General features: G+C 43.7%; 1 protein-coding gene across 8 annotated transcripts in view; it reads left to right on the forward strand.

Annotated features, from left to right (window-relative positions):
- The window catches only part of TMEM94 (transmembrane protein 94), a 69258-nt gene that overhangs the window by 4040 nt on the left and 48912 nt on the right, over nt 1-16306 (forward strand). For 2 of the 8 annotated variants that reach the window (XM_079965887.1, XM_079965888.1), the window contains one exon: nt 2305-2436. The exons of 1 other annotated variant lie outside the window; for it this stretch is intronic. In XM_079965887.1, coding sequence (XP_079822013.1) covers nt 2413-2436 — 24 coding nt within the window. In that variant the 5' untranslated portion in view covers nt 2305-2412. Of the gene's footprint in view, nt 1-2122; nt 2268-2304; nt 2437-14851; nt 15091-16306 lie in introns of those variants that run through there. 5 more of the 8 variants (XM_079965885.1, XM_079965884.1, XM_079965891.1 and 2 more) reach the window with 4 other exon arrangements.

Raw genomic sequence — 16306 nt, forward strand, 5'->3', positions numbered from 1 at the left:
GTGCAGCCCATATTCCTGTTTTGCACAGCTGTCTTGCCTCTTGACCTTCTCTATCAAGTGGCACAGAATTGAGCTTCTATTGCTAAGAGCTAAGATTTTTATTTTATTTTTGCAGGGTGGGTCGGAGTATTTTTGTTTTGATCTTGCTTCAGGCATTTTCTGCTTTTTCGACAGTCATTTTGAAGCTATATATTTCCAAATTTGGCTATTTCAGAGTGCAATTGTTAATAGTTTTTAAAGCAACAACAGACCACCAACCAGAGCATCTTATTTCCCATTCTGCTACAGGTATTTGTGTGTTTAAAGGCAGAGCATGAAATATTTCAGCAAGATTTGTGCTACAGCTTCCTCTCATTCCGCAGCTGCCATCATCTGCTGTGCTCTGAAAACATCTCCTTGTAGCATTCTATTCCTGAACTGGGCTGACAGGGCAAGATTAAGCTAGTGAGAATCCTTTCCATCCTGGGCTTCAGATAATGGAAATCAGGGACACAGTTCAAACTGAAGGCAAATTCTGAGGTTGTGCCAGACTGAAAGCATATAGCTCAAAGGAATTTCTAGGGGATGGCTGTTTAGCTAGCAAGATGTGCTGAATATGGTCAGTGCTGTGTGTACTTCACACTAAATGAAATTGCACCACGAAGAGCTAAATTCTGCACCCTTGATATATTATATGCCAATTTACACATACCTATATACTGATTTTTTGTAACTTACTCTGCTGGACGCAGGTGGCGCTGTGGGTTAAAGCCTCAGCGCCTAGGGCTTGCCGATCGAAAGGTCGGCGGTTCGAATCCCTGCGGCGGGGTGCGCTCCCGCTGCTCGGTCCCAGCGCCTGCCAACCTAGCAGTTCGAAAGCACCTCCGGGTGCAAGTAGATAAATAGGGACCGCTTACCAGCGGGAAGGTAAACGGCGTTTCCGTGTGCGGCTCTGGCTCTGGCTCTGGCCAGAGCAGCGATGTCACGCTGGCCACGTGACCCGGAAGTGTCTCCGGACAGCGCTGGCCCCTGGCCTCTTAAGTGAGATGGGCGCACAACCCCAGAGTCTGTCAAAACTGGCCCGTACGGGCAGGGGTACCTTTACCTTTACCTTTATATACTGATTTTTTGTAACTTACTCTGCTTTCGTATAATTTATTCTGCAAAGGATTATGCGCTGCTGCCTTGCTCCCTAAACACTAGAAATCCCGCTTAGAACTCTCCTGTTTTCAAGAACAAATCAAGTGTTACAGTTCATCAGTAACATATTATATTTTTCTCTTTTGGGTTTCTGGATTGTGGTGATACTGTTGATGCTATTAGGATTCCTACTTGAGTACTTTATGCATATTTCTATTTTAATGTTTTTCATTAAGTATATGATATACATCTATTTTGGTTTTCTTCATTTTCTATGTTGCATTTGGTGGTGTCTAGCTGGAAAAAAACCACTTTATGTTTCTAAATAAAATGATGTGTTTGAGTGTGCAAAGTCAAGCTAAATTAGATTCCCCCCAACGCATGTGGAAATACAGGCCAGTCTTATTACTGAAAACAATTCAGTTTTCAAAGATTGACTAGATTTTAACCTTGACTTTAGGAGCTGGTAGAAGACCTGAGCCAGACTCTAATATCTAGCAAGTCTACAACTGAGGCACAGACTATGATTGGAATTTGACCCACAGGTCACAAAACGCTTGTTGGGAGAAACAGCTTGCCAGCTAGGCTCTGCTAATTCCAGCTATGCTAAGATTTTCTTTACTGATGATCTAGCACCTTTCTTTAGACACTCTAGCCAGTGATGGATCTGGCTTGTGCTCGACTCTGTAGTGTAACCACCTTGTCAAAGCAGATTTGATGTGTTGTTTCAGATAGCGGGAGAGTCATGACTACAGGCTCCATTGGAGATTATCTGGGCAGGGACCTGGTCAGAGATAAAAATAACAAGACAAATAGCTATTAGTGACAGGCAGCCTCTATCACAAGCCTCCTGGCTGGCATTTGAGCATGGCATCTCTGCAGCACCTGATGAAATCTGGCTTCTTACTTAGAGGCTGAGCTTGGCAGTTCTCTTGGACGTGTCAAGAAAATGCATTCAGTGCCAAGAGGGGATTTCATATTGCCCGTGGTACTGGCCTTTTCAGTAGTTAATACAGATGGACCCTATTTAGTGGTGGGGTGGAAGTCTTGCAGAAGGTACAATAAGAGCCATCTTCTGTTTTCTCATCTGTCTAGATCAGTTGTGATCTTGAATTCTCTAAAGTGCTTTACTTTAAGAGAGAGTGAAGGTAAAAGAGTGACATTTAACCCCTTTTGTTTCTGTAGATGTTATCACTAAGGCACGCTAATTGAGCTTCATACGTTATCTAGAAGAGGACCTCTCACGGAATGGTGGTTGTGGTCTTCTGGGTATGCTCTGTCCACTGAGTAACCATGGACTCCAAGGAGAAGTGTCAGGTAGGTTTTTTTGGTCACGTTGTAGCTACTGTAGTTCTAGATGAATCTCTCGATTGAATTTGCTTCTGGTTGACTTTAGTTGGAAGATGATGAGTGGTCAGGTGCTCTTAATGTCAGAATGGCTTTCATTGGAGAGAATCTGGAAACCCAGATTCATATTTACAGTGGTACCTCGGGTTACAGACGCTTCAGGTTACACTCCGCTAACCCAGAAATAGTACCTCGGGTTAAGAACTTTGCTTCAGGGTGAGAACAGAAATCGTGTGGCGGCGGCAGCGGGAGGCCCCATTAGCTAAAGTGGTACCTCAGGTTAAGAACAGTTTCAGGTTAAGAATGGACCTCCAGAACAAATTAAGTACTTAACCCAAGGTACCAATGTACTCTGTATGTGTTTTTCTACTACTTCCTCTTTACAACTGTGGAGGTTACTTCCAAGTAATCATAAGCATATATAACATAGTTTACATACTGTTCTCCTGGACAAGATGAATGCCAAGGGTTACTGCTGTGGGATATGTTGAACTTCGTGAGAGATATAGCTTGTGAACTTGAATATAAGCTGTTTTCTGGCAGTGATAGTTGGTTAACAAAGGTCTTGCTTTATTAAGGATGAGCATTGTGTGATTGTGTTGCCACACCGTGAAACTTACAAAACCATGAGATTAGCTCTAAAATTATTAACTTTGGAAAGCTGCTTTTGAGCCTTCTTTTTACTTTTCAAGATTTTATCCACAGCCATCAGCACTGGAAATGCTTTTTCTCATTTATTGTTTTTAGCGATGCACTACAAATATAGGACACCAGAAAATGAAAGTTCCCATAGGTCCATGGCACCAAACTTTATATGATCATAGGCTCTAGTTTGCTCACTTTCTGTGATTTTAACAGTTTTTCATGGTTACAGTTGTTGCAGAAATTATGCCATTTGTATGTGACCAGCTACTTGTTAACTTGCTTCTTCCTCCATATGAATGGGGGCAAGTGTGATCCCTTGAAAACATCAATGTCCACTAAATTCCCAGTTCTCAGTGATGGAGGCATACAGTGACTAAAAGTGGGGGAAAGCGGAAAAAACAGGAGAGAGAAATGCTAGAGGAACTGATGTGTGAATCTATTCAAAGTAAAACATTTTATTTCACAAACCTACTTCTGGATTTATTGCTTGGATTTATTGATTTATTAATGAAACCAAATCCCAAGACAGACTGCCTTTTGTTGGTAGAAAGGGACTTTTGATGTCAGGGGGAGTCTTGTTTGGCTGTGCATTTAGGAATTAAATATTACTGTTTACGCTTTCTCCATGGCTTCCTAACCTGCATCTTTCCAGAGAGATTGTTTTATATGGAATGCTGGTAGGATGGCATTCCTTATGCTTTGTTCAATCTGATCCAATCTGACCCAAGCATGTGTATTTAAGGACAGTTCATCTTGTTCACATGGGTTGTGTGGAATAGGGGTCCTCAACCTTCTTGAGCATAGACAAAAAAAGGAGGCAACACACCTTCCCCCAAATAGGAAATACCCCTGGAAAAAGTCTCTTTAAAACAAACAAACAAATTAGGACAGGCTTGATGTCTGAGGGTGCCCATAGTTCCTATGGATTCCCCCTTGGGGACCGTGGTAGAGGAGCACAATTTCTAGAACTACCTCTGCAAGTGCCAGACTGAATAATGTGTTAGCAATGTGAAAGGGTAACATTCTTTTATTAGCTGAATATGCTCAATCTAGCTTTGTCCTTGGTATCTTGAAGCAGGTGCATATTCTAATCTGAACAGGCATAGCTTATCCCTGGGTAGTGTACCTGCTACCTATTACCAGATGAAGTGGGAGCAATTCAACTATTGGAGTGTCTTAATGATCAATGGCATGTGGTTGTTGTTGTTTTAAAGTGAGAAGTTGTTTCACAATTGCAATAGTTGTGTGGCGAGGACAGGCTATTCAGTAGGAGCAATAGGAAAATGTTTGGCGTGAGGAACACCCATTACAGCCTTGGCGTTAACACTTCTCTCATGGGTGTGTTTTGTGGTCTCATTGTGCTGTGTTGTGAGATGTTTTTTGTGTGCGCATTAAAAGAGGATGTGGCTACAACTGTTGGGGTATCACTGCCCTTTTCTTTGGAAATCCAGCCCTCATTGTGCAACATGTGCTGGCTTGCACTTAAAAAAGTGAGCAGCCTGGGAACAGGAAGGAAAAATCACAAGGACAGTAATAAAACTTTGAAGGTTGGAGGATTAGAGGGAACTCAAGACACAGACTTGGTTACCAGCAAGATCCTTACCCAATACTCTGCTCCCTCACAGCTACTTCAGTCAGAGCCTTCCTTAATCACACGCCCTCCAGGTGTTTTAGTGTTCTCCAGATATTGTTGTGGACTCCAACAACCATCATCCCTGACCATTGGCCATTCTGTCTGGAACTGATAGGAGTTGTAGTCTGTAGGAAGAGACCAGGTTGGGGAATGCTGTACAATAAGTCCCATAACTATGTAGGGTCAAGAGAGAGAGAATCTTGAGATTCTTACTTTGCAGATGGATAAATAAATATGTTGTTTGGCCACACATTCTTTGATGCATTTACATCTAAAGTGTGGCAAAAGCCTTCTTGCCAGTTGGCAGGTCAGTCTGGATGATCAAGCTACCTGAGTCAAAGATTTTGCCCTGGGATATTTGGACATTTGCATGGGATCAAAAACTGCACCAAATGATGTGCTGTGTATTGTGTTAATGGGTATGTGCATTAATTCGTTCTGCGAGTTTTTTCGTCTTGCGAGTTTTTTCGTCTTGCGAAGCATGGATTTTGGAAAAGCTTCAAAAATCACCAAAGTCTTCAAAAACCTCAAAAAAGGCTACCACACCGCGTGCTATGAGTTGCTCCTCAAAGTCAAGTCGCAACTGCACCCCCTGAATGCACGGTTTCAAGAAAAAGGAAACAAACTTGCAAGACAAAGGAAACAAACTTGCAAGACGTTTTCGTCTTGCGAAGCAAGCCCATATGGAAATCCGTCTTGCGAAGCAACTCAAAAAATGAAAAACTCTTTCGTCTTGCGAGTTTTTCGTCTTACGAGGCATTTGTCTTGTGAGGTACCACTGTACTTATAGCTGTTACTTTGAGATAATGAGGGATGGAGGAATTCCAGTAGTGTACTTTCTCTGTCTGGTTAGGGGCAAATCTGCATATCTGTCCTGGCTCTCACTGAACGAAGAACTCAGACTTGGAGTAAGGCTTCTGCTCAAATCTTTAATGCCCAGGTCAGTAGATATATAGGCAAAAACAGGGTCAAAGGCACAGCAGATACATGGCTAAGGCATTGATCCAACAAAACAACACACCCTCTGAGTTCCTGTTACAGTGGTACCTCAGGTTATATACGCTTCAGGTTACAGACGCTTCAGGTTACAGACTCCACTAACCCAGAAATAGTACCTCGGGTTAAGAACTTTGCTTCAGGATGAGAACAGAAATCGTGCCCAGCGGCGCAGCAGCAGCAGGAGGAGGCCCTGTTAGCTAAAGTGGTGCTTCAGGTTAAGAACAGTTTCAGGTTAAGAACAGACCTCCAGAATGAATTAAGTACTTAACCCAAGATACCACTGTATATGGAAATGGGGCGGCAAAACTTCAGCAAGGCAAGTGGGCAAGCAAATGCAAACTTCTAGAGGCTGGACCTAAGTTGTCTGTTCTTGGCTATGTTGGCACCTCCATGACCTAGGTGATGGAGAGGGGGACAGCTGCTGCTCCAAACCAAACTATGTGTCTTAGTCCTCCTGGGAGGTTGGACTAAAGGCGGGCTCCAGCAGTGCCAAGATCAGAGGTGGAAAAAAGCACAGAAGCATGGGGTGGGTGGGTACAAAGTGCCTGGGTGACAAAGAAGGGAGTAAAGCAGAGTGCTGACAGATTACAGCACTGAGACCCTTCCCAGGATCTGACTCCTCATTTGTGACTCTGTTCCCCTCTTGAGGTCCTGGCACAGCCCCTCCATACCCACTGGGCCCTGCCCCAAGGTCGTCAACCAACTGATCCTCTGACTTTTCTTCCTCCAATCCTGATCCAACCAGCCCCTCCATGATGTCTCTTTAGGACTCAGGACAACTTCTCCTCTTGAATTTTGTACATCTTCTTCCCTTCTAACCCAACAACAGTGTATGCTGGATCTCAATAAACCTAACGAAGCTTGCTAATAATGGCTCAGTGACCCATTTGGTAGTGTGAGATATACAGCAATTACCATACCTTGTAGAAATGCTTTCATGACCTCAGACAGTGGTGGCATTTTCTTGGAACAACTGAAACGTAAAACCTTTTTGTGCAATGTCTGTTTAGGAACCAAGCATTTATTTCTATGAAGAGAGTGAATAAATCTTACTTCTCTGCCATCGTTACTTCCTCATAGTTTGGGGATATCTCTGGATCCAGCATTGTTACGGGAGACTCGGGTGGCTTTTTTCACTTATAGCCAGTTTTCCAGCTACAGCCCCTTTTGAGCAGAGATGACTCTGCTGTAGTACTCAATGCTCTGGCAAGACTGAATTATTACAGTGTGCTGCCTGGGACTGCCTTTGAAGATAACGCAAACTTCAGCAGGTTTCAAATGCAGCAGCCAAATTATTGGCTACAGTTCAGTTTAGAACTCACATAATCTCGGTCTTAAAACAATTGCACCGGTTGCCAGATCATTTCTACCCTGAGATGGTGCATTTTTATGGGGTTTTTTTCCTGAGTGTACAGGATGATTCACTACTGACTATGTGTCTCACCTGATGTAACTTAAAAACATCAAAGTGCATTTTTTAGAGGTACTGGCCAAGTTGGCAAAAAAAATATGGTGCAAGAAGTATTGTGGGGCTGAAGAAACCCAATCTGCACAGCTGCATTGTCAGAGAACTTGAGACTCTGAAAGATAAGGGTTTTATTGTCTAGTCTCTGCCATCCACACAGTTCCACTGCCAATAGCGGCTGAGAATAACCGTTGCTCAGATGTGGTGCAGCTTGGCATCCAGTTCTGGCTAAGAACCAGGTATTGCAGAACAAGAGAGCAAATATCCTAAGAGGTCATCCAGAAATCTTTGAAATTCAATTTAACAGGCAAGTTATCTGTTCTGATTCCTCTTTCTGTTTAATGCTGGCAAGAACAGTCCCCTCTCTGGGATATGCAAACCACGTGAAGCAGTTAGCAAATCCAGTTTTGCTGTTTTTCCTCTCAGTTTAACTCTGGTTCCGATAGAGATTTTGGAAATGTCTGCTTTTGCTCAATAGCAGCTTGTTGTGTTGTCTGGACCAAAAAACAGTTAAGTTTGTGTGAAACAAGCCAACTTCAAAGCAGGGTTAAAATTATTTTGACAGGATGGAAAACTAAGCCAACAAAATGAAGTTTTGCAGACTTAAGTGTAAAGTTCTGCTTTTTGGTGCGAAGACTCAGGTGTCAAGATACAGGATGGGTGACAAATGATTTAACAGCACATTTGAAAAGTATATGGGAGTCCACATGCTAAACGTGAGTCAGTAGTGTTGTCAGGTGTCTAAAAAGGCTAATGCAATTCTAGATTGCATGAGAATTCATGGTATCACTTTGTTCTTCTTTGATCAGGACTCACAGTTCTGGACACTGTGGCTTAGAAAGGACACTGACATATTGGCACATCCAGAGTACAGCAGGGAACCTGGGGATCAGGTTTTGTGAGCAAAGGCTGAAGGGGCTGGGTATATTTATTTTGGAGATTTTAAAATTTAGAGATTATAGAATAGCCAATCTTCGAATATTTGAAGGGCACCACATAGATCATGGAGCAGATTGGTTTTCTATTGCTCCAGAGGAGACGACCCAAACCAGTGAGTTCAAATCATGAGAGAAATGATTTAATTTAAATGTAAGAAATTATTTCCTGGTTCAAGCTGTATGACAGTGGAACAGACTGCCTTGAAAGGTGGCGAATTCTTCTTTGTTAGAAGTTTTTAAATCAGAGACTGGAGGGCCCTGATCACAGGTGCTGCTGTAGTGGATTTACTTCAGCAGCTGAGGCTGAACTTGGAAGTAGATGAAATTACCTTTTGAAAAAACAAACCAAAACATAATTAATGTAGCCACAGTTTATTGCTGTAGGGGACACAGCAAGCTGTGGTTGAGCAAAAACAGAAACAAAAGCTTCTAAACAACTCCCGCCTATGCCAGGGAGGGACTGAATGTGGAAGCCCAAGGCTCACCTCCGCTCCTTCACGTCACACTAAACTATGGTTTAGCATAGGTTTTAAAAGGAGCCATTATGCCACTGTTCTGGGTCATTTTATTTTCTCTGTGATGAAACACCAGTGCTGGGAAAAGGACAGTTTTCTTCATGGAAGGCTCCATTGTTGCAATAATGGATATTGTGTAAATCCCATTGGTAGTGATGTTTGGGATGGACAATATAATTACCAATGTAAATACCTTCTTCTATTATCCAGTAGCTCTGCTTTTTCCATGGCTGTTTGCAATCTTCTTCTTTTTTTTAATTGGAATCCACAGACTTCTGTTCTTTAATGCATCCAATAGTAGCCTGGTTTGCATGTCAAATTAAAGCATAGTTAAAGTAAATTGTGGTTTAGTGTGAAAGAGCTGTGTGCTGGTGCATGGTGCTGCAGTTGTGGGCCCTTCTCTCTTCCCCTGCCCCTGCTTTTACCAGTTTCCTCTACCACACTATCTATTTTGTCTTGTCTATCATACTGAATTTCACCACCCGCACCTCTGCCTCCCTTACTTTGTTGTGTCTGGATCTTAAAAGTTCTGCACCTTTCCACTTCGTCTTGACCAATCCATCTCATTTTAATGTGCTTCTGTTTCCCTTACCATATTGTGCTTTCCGTAGAAGTACCTTGATACAGCTTACATTTGTGCAAGCTCCACATGCGAGTAATTGATGAGGCGCAGGCACATATCAGGGTCATGTAGTCATGAGCGGATGCAAAGCAATACAGGGCTGTGCCTTTTGTTAGAGTTCATGCCCTTATTTTTCATGCTGCTCACAATGTGAACAGAAGTGGCGACGAAGTGCCTTAACCTCTTCAGACATCTCTCCCGTCCTTTCATCTCTTATTTTAATCAATGGTGTGGCCCCCGCCTTTCCCTCGGGATAGCTGCCACTTGAGAAATAGCGCTCCACTTTTCTTCTACTGGGCTTAACACTTCTCTCACATACAATATGCACACGCACACTGCTTTTTAGCTGGGAAATGTTTCAGGGAGGGCAACCGAAATGATCAAGGGGATGGAGCAACTTCCCTGTAAGGAAAGATGGCAGCATTTGGGGCTTTTTAGTTTAGGAGAGCAGGCAAGTAAGAGGAAGCATGGACGTGGATATCCAGAAACTGAATAGAGAAAAGTTCCCCCTTCATAATAGCAGAACACAGGGATGCCAAAATTTTGGAAGATTTAGGACAATACTTTGCACAGCGCATCGTTCAGCGATTGGATTGGCTCTCACGGAAGGTAGTGATGGCCATAGCTGTCAATGTTTTCCTTTTTTTAAGGGAAATTCACTTATTCCAAATAGGATTCCTCGCAAGAAAAGGGAAAAGTTGACAGCTATAGTGATGGCCGCCAAACCGGATAGCTTTAAAAGAGGGCTAGACTAACTCATGGATGATAAGGCTACTAGTGCCTGCTAACCATAATGGCTATGTTCTCCTTCCCCTGTTACAGGTAGTACGTCTTTGAATGCCAGTTGCTGCAATCACAAGCAGGGAGAGTACTGTTGCCCTCAGATCCTACTCCCAGGCTTGCCATAGGCATCTGTTCAGCCACTGTGAGAACAGGATGCTGGACAAGATGAGCCATTGGCCTGATCCTGCAAAGGCTCTTCTTATGTTCTTGGGTCCACCCTCTAGCAAGTGGAATGCTTTTGTATTGCGGAGTGATTATATTCTGCATGGCACTTGCTTGGAATCGAAGCGAACCGAGAGCTTTTTTTTTTTTTTTAACCAAGCAAAGCTAGGAGAAAATTCTGTTAAGGCGACTGCCAAAGAGAGTTAAAAAGGTTTTTCTTGCCATTTCAAAAAAATAATAATAAGGCTGCTCTATTCTATTATGCTGAGATGTCTGTATCGAAGAACTTCCTGTGACTTTACAGTCTGAGGTGCCAGCATGTGCTCATTCAAGATGGTGAGAGAGATTTCAGAAAAGTCTGCCAGTGGCATTGCTATAAAAAGCCCACCTGCTGAATTTTGTGTATGTTTTGTAGGAGTACGAGTGTTTCCCAGTCCCGGCTCCTGGGGTGTTGCTTCCCTTTTCCTTGGTGGTGTCCCAGTTACAACAAGTAGCTGTGTTTTTTAGCTGCTTAATTACTTACTAGGAATTGTATTCAGGAAAGTGGGGTGGTGGTGGTGGTGGGAATTTGTGCTGTGCAAGACACTTTGTTCCTTTTGTGCAGTTAAAGAGTATGTTGTCTAGGAAACACAATGCCCTGGAGAAAGATGCTGCCGCTTTCTTTCCCCTCCCTTCCTTGCTGGCTTCTTTCTTGCAACCAGCGACACAAATACTTTCCTTTCCTTCAGCTGTCCCCTTAAGAGTTCCATATGCAGAAACTTTAATTTCTAAAATTCTCTCTCTCTCTCTGTGTGTGTGTGTGTGTGTGTGTGTGTGTGATATTTTTTTGCCACACACCAGAGAGCCTGGGTCAGGACTCACCACTTCATGGTGCCTATATAAGGGGCAGCCTTGTGTTGAGTGTCAGACTTGTAACCCCTGACTAGCAGATATTCCATAATCTCAAGTGGAAATGTTATGCAGACTGTCTATCAGCAATTCTATATGTTACCGGAAAAATCCAAGGGCTCCCTTGGACAAAAGGTAAAGACACCAACCAGAGTAAATTGGAGCAAATCAGCAGCCTGTAGGCTTGGTCTTTATTGACTGTTGCAACAGGGTGCTCCCCTTACTTGCAGGTGAGAGGAAAGACACAGAAAAATGGTGTACAAGACCTTAAACAGTGGTACCCTGCAAGACGAATGCCTCGCAAGATGAAAAACTCGCTAGACGAAAGAGTTTTCCGTTTTTTTTAGGTGCTTCGCAAGACAAATTTCCCTATGGGCTTGCTTCGCAAGACGAAACATCTTGCGAGTTCTTGCGAGTTTGTTTCTTTTTTCTTAAAGCCGCTAAGCCATAAATAGCCGCTAAGTCGCTAATAGCCGCTAAGCCGCTAATAGCCGTGCTTCGCAAGACGAAAAAACCGCAAGACGAAGAGACTCGTGGAATGGATTAATTTCGTCTTGCGAGGCACCACTGTAAAAACTTTTGAAATTCCCATCCTCTAGGTCAAGCCCACCCCCAGAAACATCATGCATACATTACAGAAAGGAGGGGTTGAGGGAGGAGTTGTGGTGGTAACCTGAGTGTCCTGTCACCTGGCTGGTTCTCTTCTCCTCCTCCCCATGAGTCATTTTCTGAAGACAAAGTCATTTTCTGAGAGAAGATCTGATCATTGTCCTTTGTTCCAGTCCATGCTGAATCCATTCCCATATGCAAGTTCTTTGTGATCTTGATTGTCTTCTGTCTAGGACCATCAGGGTTGGCATAGCAACTGGGCAGGGCTCCTGTGGATGTGCTGGGATGGTGAAGGGATTATGGTGCCCTGTATCAAACCTTCCCCATTTTGTAGTCCTTCGTTCATGGAGTAAAATAAAAGTAGAACAGTGCAAATCCAATGCATGGTTGATTTTCTATGAATTTATAACAGAAGCGTAGCGTATGTAGTGTGTGAGTGTGTGTGAAGTTTGTACAAACTGAATGGTGTGTGTGGGGGGGGTTTCCTGCTACATATATACCTGGGTGGAGTCAGATAACCTTTTCTGTCTAGTGGGCTGCATTCACCTTTTGACCAACCCACAGCCCTTCCCTCCTCAGATCCATCTGCGCAGATCAGCTGAGGAAGCGGGTTATTGCCCACCTCCCCATTCATCAAATGATCGATCTGATAGCTGGGGCGGCAGCAATTTGCATCCCCATCAGAGCACTGGGGGGGAGGGAGATGTTCACATCTCTGCCCAGCACAGCACTGTGTTTGTTTTTCTTTTTTCTTTTGCTGCCATCAAGAAAATCAGTGGAGTCTTGGGAGGCAATATATATATATTTGCCAGGAAAGGGGACAGATCAGACTATTAGGTCAGGGTTAGCCGTCCTGGTTCAGGAGATGCCAGAAACTGAATCGGGGCTTTTATCCATTCAGAGCATGAGTTCTGCCACTGAGCTGGAACCTCTCCTTTCTTAGGTGGGAAGATCAGCTCTTCAAATGATGGGTCTTTCTTGCTCTCCTTTGATTTCAGAGCATGAAGGCAAAAATCGGTCACTTGTCAAACCATGGAGGTGGGTAGGCAAGATAAAAATCCTGCCCACTGGCCAGATCTAGTTTCCCTCAGCTCTGTTGTATGAAGTTGGGCCACTCATTGCCTTTTGGAGTAACCGTCATGCAGAGGACTTTTGCAGGCACTACCAAACAGCTGATCAGCGGTGCTTGCAAACTCCCTTTAACTGCTCCACACCTGAAATCACGTAGGATGTCAAGTGAGGGTGACAATTGCTACAATGGCCTCATGAGCCAAATGAGGAGGCCAGACTGCAGGATCCCTACTTCTGTCATACAGCGGGCTTCTGGCTGAGTGGGGATTTTGAGTTGGGGGTCTCTCTAGTTTGACTGATACTCTTAACTTTTATTCTATGCTGGCTGTCCACTAACTTGAGAAACATATGGGCTTAATTTTTTTGTGGGGGGGGGGTCTTGTCATCTGCATAACCACCTTGACAGTTCAAAGCGTGGAAATTTGTGCAGTGTGGTCTGTGCTTAATTGGGACTGGAGCGTTTAGTGGTGAGTAGGTACACAATGAAAGAATACTTCAGTCATGTCTATTTAAGAAGAAGTTAAGTGCATTGTGATTCATTCATAGGAAATAATCTAATTTTATTTTATATATGAAAAAACTGCCCATTAGAGAAGTCTTAAAACACTTACGTTAAGTTGAGTTCCCACTGTTCTGGGTCACAATTTGTTTGTTTATTCAAAGCATTTGTGCTCCACTCTTCAGCCAGAAAGGTTCCCACAGTGGCTCACAGACAGTTATCTTGCCTCATAATTTTCTGTTCTCTCCCCACCCCCCAATGTAGCTTGTTTATTGAGAAACAACTAAAAAATTAGAAAGCAACTTTGCCGGTCCATAAGGAAAGAATCCCAAACTGCAATACTTTCATTAGGACAACCCCAAAGTCATAAACTTATGATCAAGCTTTTTTTGAGTTCTCCAGAGTTCTTCATCAGATGTAATCAAAAGGCAAGGGGAGAGTGAAAGAAGTAGCAAATAGGTGTGCAAGTCGTAAGGTGGAAAGGATGTGAGTCATGCTATCATAATTGGATTGGTATCCCCATGTGCACGACAGGACAGGTATCCAAGCCTTGCTCTGTTATTTTAGAGGCCATTTTTGCAACAGGATTGAGATTCTGTTTAACTTGGACCATAGTATCAAGCAAGAGTTAAGACATACAAACACTAAAGGAAAGGAAGAAGAGGTGATGATAAATAGTACTCCACACACAGGGATGTATCTATATTGCATACTTAGATTGAGGTTGTCCGTGGTACAGAATGGGCTTGGCTCTTGTCATTACTGTGATTCTTCTTCTTATTATTATTTATTTAACTTTGTTTTGCTCCTCCCCTCCCTTTGGGTTTTTGGGGCATATGCATTGAACTCTTTGTCTCCGTTGGCCCAGTGTCCTCTGCCTGTCCCTCCTCCATTGCTGCTGCTGCCCAGCTCTGGGTAAGTGGCAAGCCCCAGACACAATAGATTGCTATTAATAACCTGCACTGCACCTTCTGCAGGAGTCTCCTCCTGAGAGGCTATGAATATTTGATACTTGGAGGGGGGACTTTCTGCTGCTCTCCATCCTGATTGCTGCTGGGAAGTCCTGCTGGGATCAAGAGGTCGCTCAGGAGGGAGCAAGGCATATCAGTGCAGCTCAGCAAATAGAAGGCCTGGTTGTTTTCCTCGTGGATTTTTATTGACACAATTAGCTCTCAGAATGCACAGCTTGACACCTGAGGGTTTGGTGTTCATAAGTGCACTGTTTGACATTTTTTTTAAATACGGGACTGCTTATGGGAGTTCTCAACCCCTAAGGTCATTTTCCTCCTATTTAGTCCACCTCCACTGTTGTGGCCAGAGCTGGCTTTTCCTTGCAGTATCCTATGTTTTCCTGGACCTGTTCTCTGTTAGCATCATCTTGTGCTTCAGCATATACCATCTCTGCCTTCCGTACAGGTGTATTTCATGGGCTATCTGGCTTTTGAATGCAGCCTCCCAGACCCAGAGGGATGTGATCCTAAAGGACACCCTCATCTCTCCTTTCTCATCCCTCCCCTTCTTACCCCATATCCAGCATGCAGCAGTGTGACTGGCAACAGGCTGAATTAATCAGTGGCTTGGTGCTTCACTCTGCTGTTCCTCTCCCTCTCTCTCCCTCTCTCTCTCTTTCTGCAGCGTTGCGCTGTGCGCACTCTCTCTATTGCTCTCTGCTTCTCTCTGGATAGCAGCATTGGAAGTTGCTGTTCAAGGTTCCAAGTGCTGCGCTGCAATCTTAGCCCAGATGCTTTTTAAACAGACAGATTTGTGGATGTCCCAGCAAGCCAAAAGTGGCAAAGTAAGTTTACCTTTTGCGCTTTCTATTTCTTTCTCTTTTCTAACGTTTGAATTCAAGATGGCTTTTCCCTTCCTTTCCTGCATGTTTTCCTGAGCTGCTAATGTACAGAAGGCTTCTGAGGTTGCCTATGTGTGTGAGCTTAAGACAGATGAGCTGCATTAAATGACAATATATATATTATGGAAAGGAGGACCTCTTCCTTTCTGCTAGGCTTGTTCTATCACTGGGAGAATTTGGGCTCTGAGCACAGTGTATAGATGCCTTGAGCTTTAGTGAATCCTTGTGTCTGTTCGGGGGTTCAGATTTGTCTGTTTCTTACACATGCCTGAGCATTGCGCCACTAAGTGCCACTTCCTACTGGTATACCTGAGGGGTGGGGTGTGTGTGTGGGGGGGTTAATGCTGTGGCATAAACTAGCAGGGATCGTGCGTGGCAAATTTCCTGGATCTGGAGGATTGCCAAGTATGTTCAAGGGAAGCAAATGTGGCAATGATCCATCCTTGCAGATTAATAAATCTAGGATTACAGTCAGCTGTGGTTGGAAGTGTGTGTGTGTAATTACCGACTGCGCATATTATTCTTCAGTGTTAGGGAAATATGTATAGTAATATATGCCTTAATATCACATTATGTAACATGCCTTTAAAACAGCACAAACACCAATCCCCATGGCACATGTGTTAGCTACATAGAAATCCAGCCCCAGGGTGATCTGCAGGTACAAGAACGGCCGCGGGGACAAAGTAGGAAAGCTGTACAGCATGCAGTTGCCTGAAGGAGCTGCCTCTTCACCCAGTACCCTAAAATGAAGGAGGAGCCAGCGAGCAAGCAAAAGCTGAGGTTTGCATTGTCAGTACAAAGAAGTTTATCCTGGTTATTAGCATTCAGCCTTCTGCTTTTGTATGACCCTAAAAACACCCTGATGTCCAGAAGAAAGTAGATTCGTTCATATAGAGGGCCATGACCAATGTGGTAATGTACTCAAGCCCTGTGTAGATTTGCGATGCTAAGTTGGAATCTCCAAATATAAAGATTCTGTAATTTCTAAGAGGCAAGGAAGACTTGCAGCATCGTGTAAAATGGAGCTTCTGTAGTCACCTGAGTAGATGGAGCTTCTCTGCTAAAGAGAGATAGGAAGTCCTAGTTTGCTTTGGCAGCTTGTTCCTGAAACTGGATGGAGCCCGATGCTGTTATTAATTTGAGCAGTGCTGCAGAT

This window comes from Podarcis cretensis, assembly GCF_951804945.1.
Source record: "Podarcis cretensis genome assembly, chromosome: 2".
Lineage (NCBI taxonomy): Eukaryota > Metazoa > Chordata > Lepidosauria > Squamata > Lacertidae > Podarcis > Podarcis cretensis.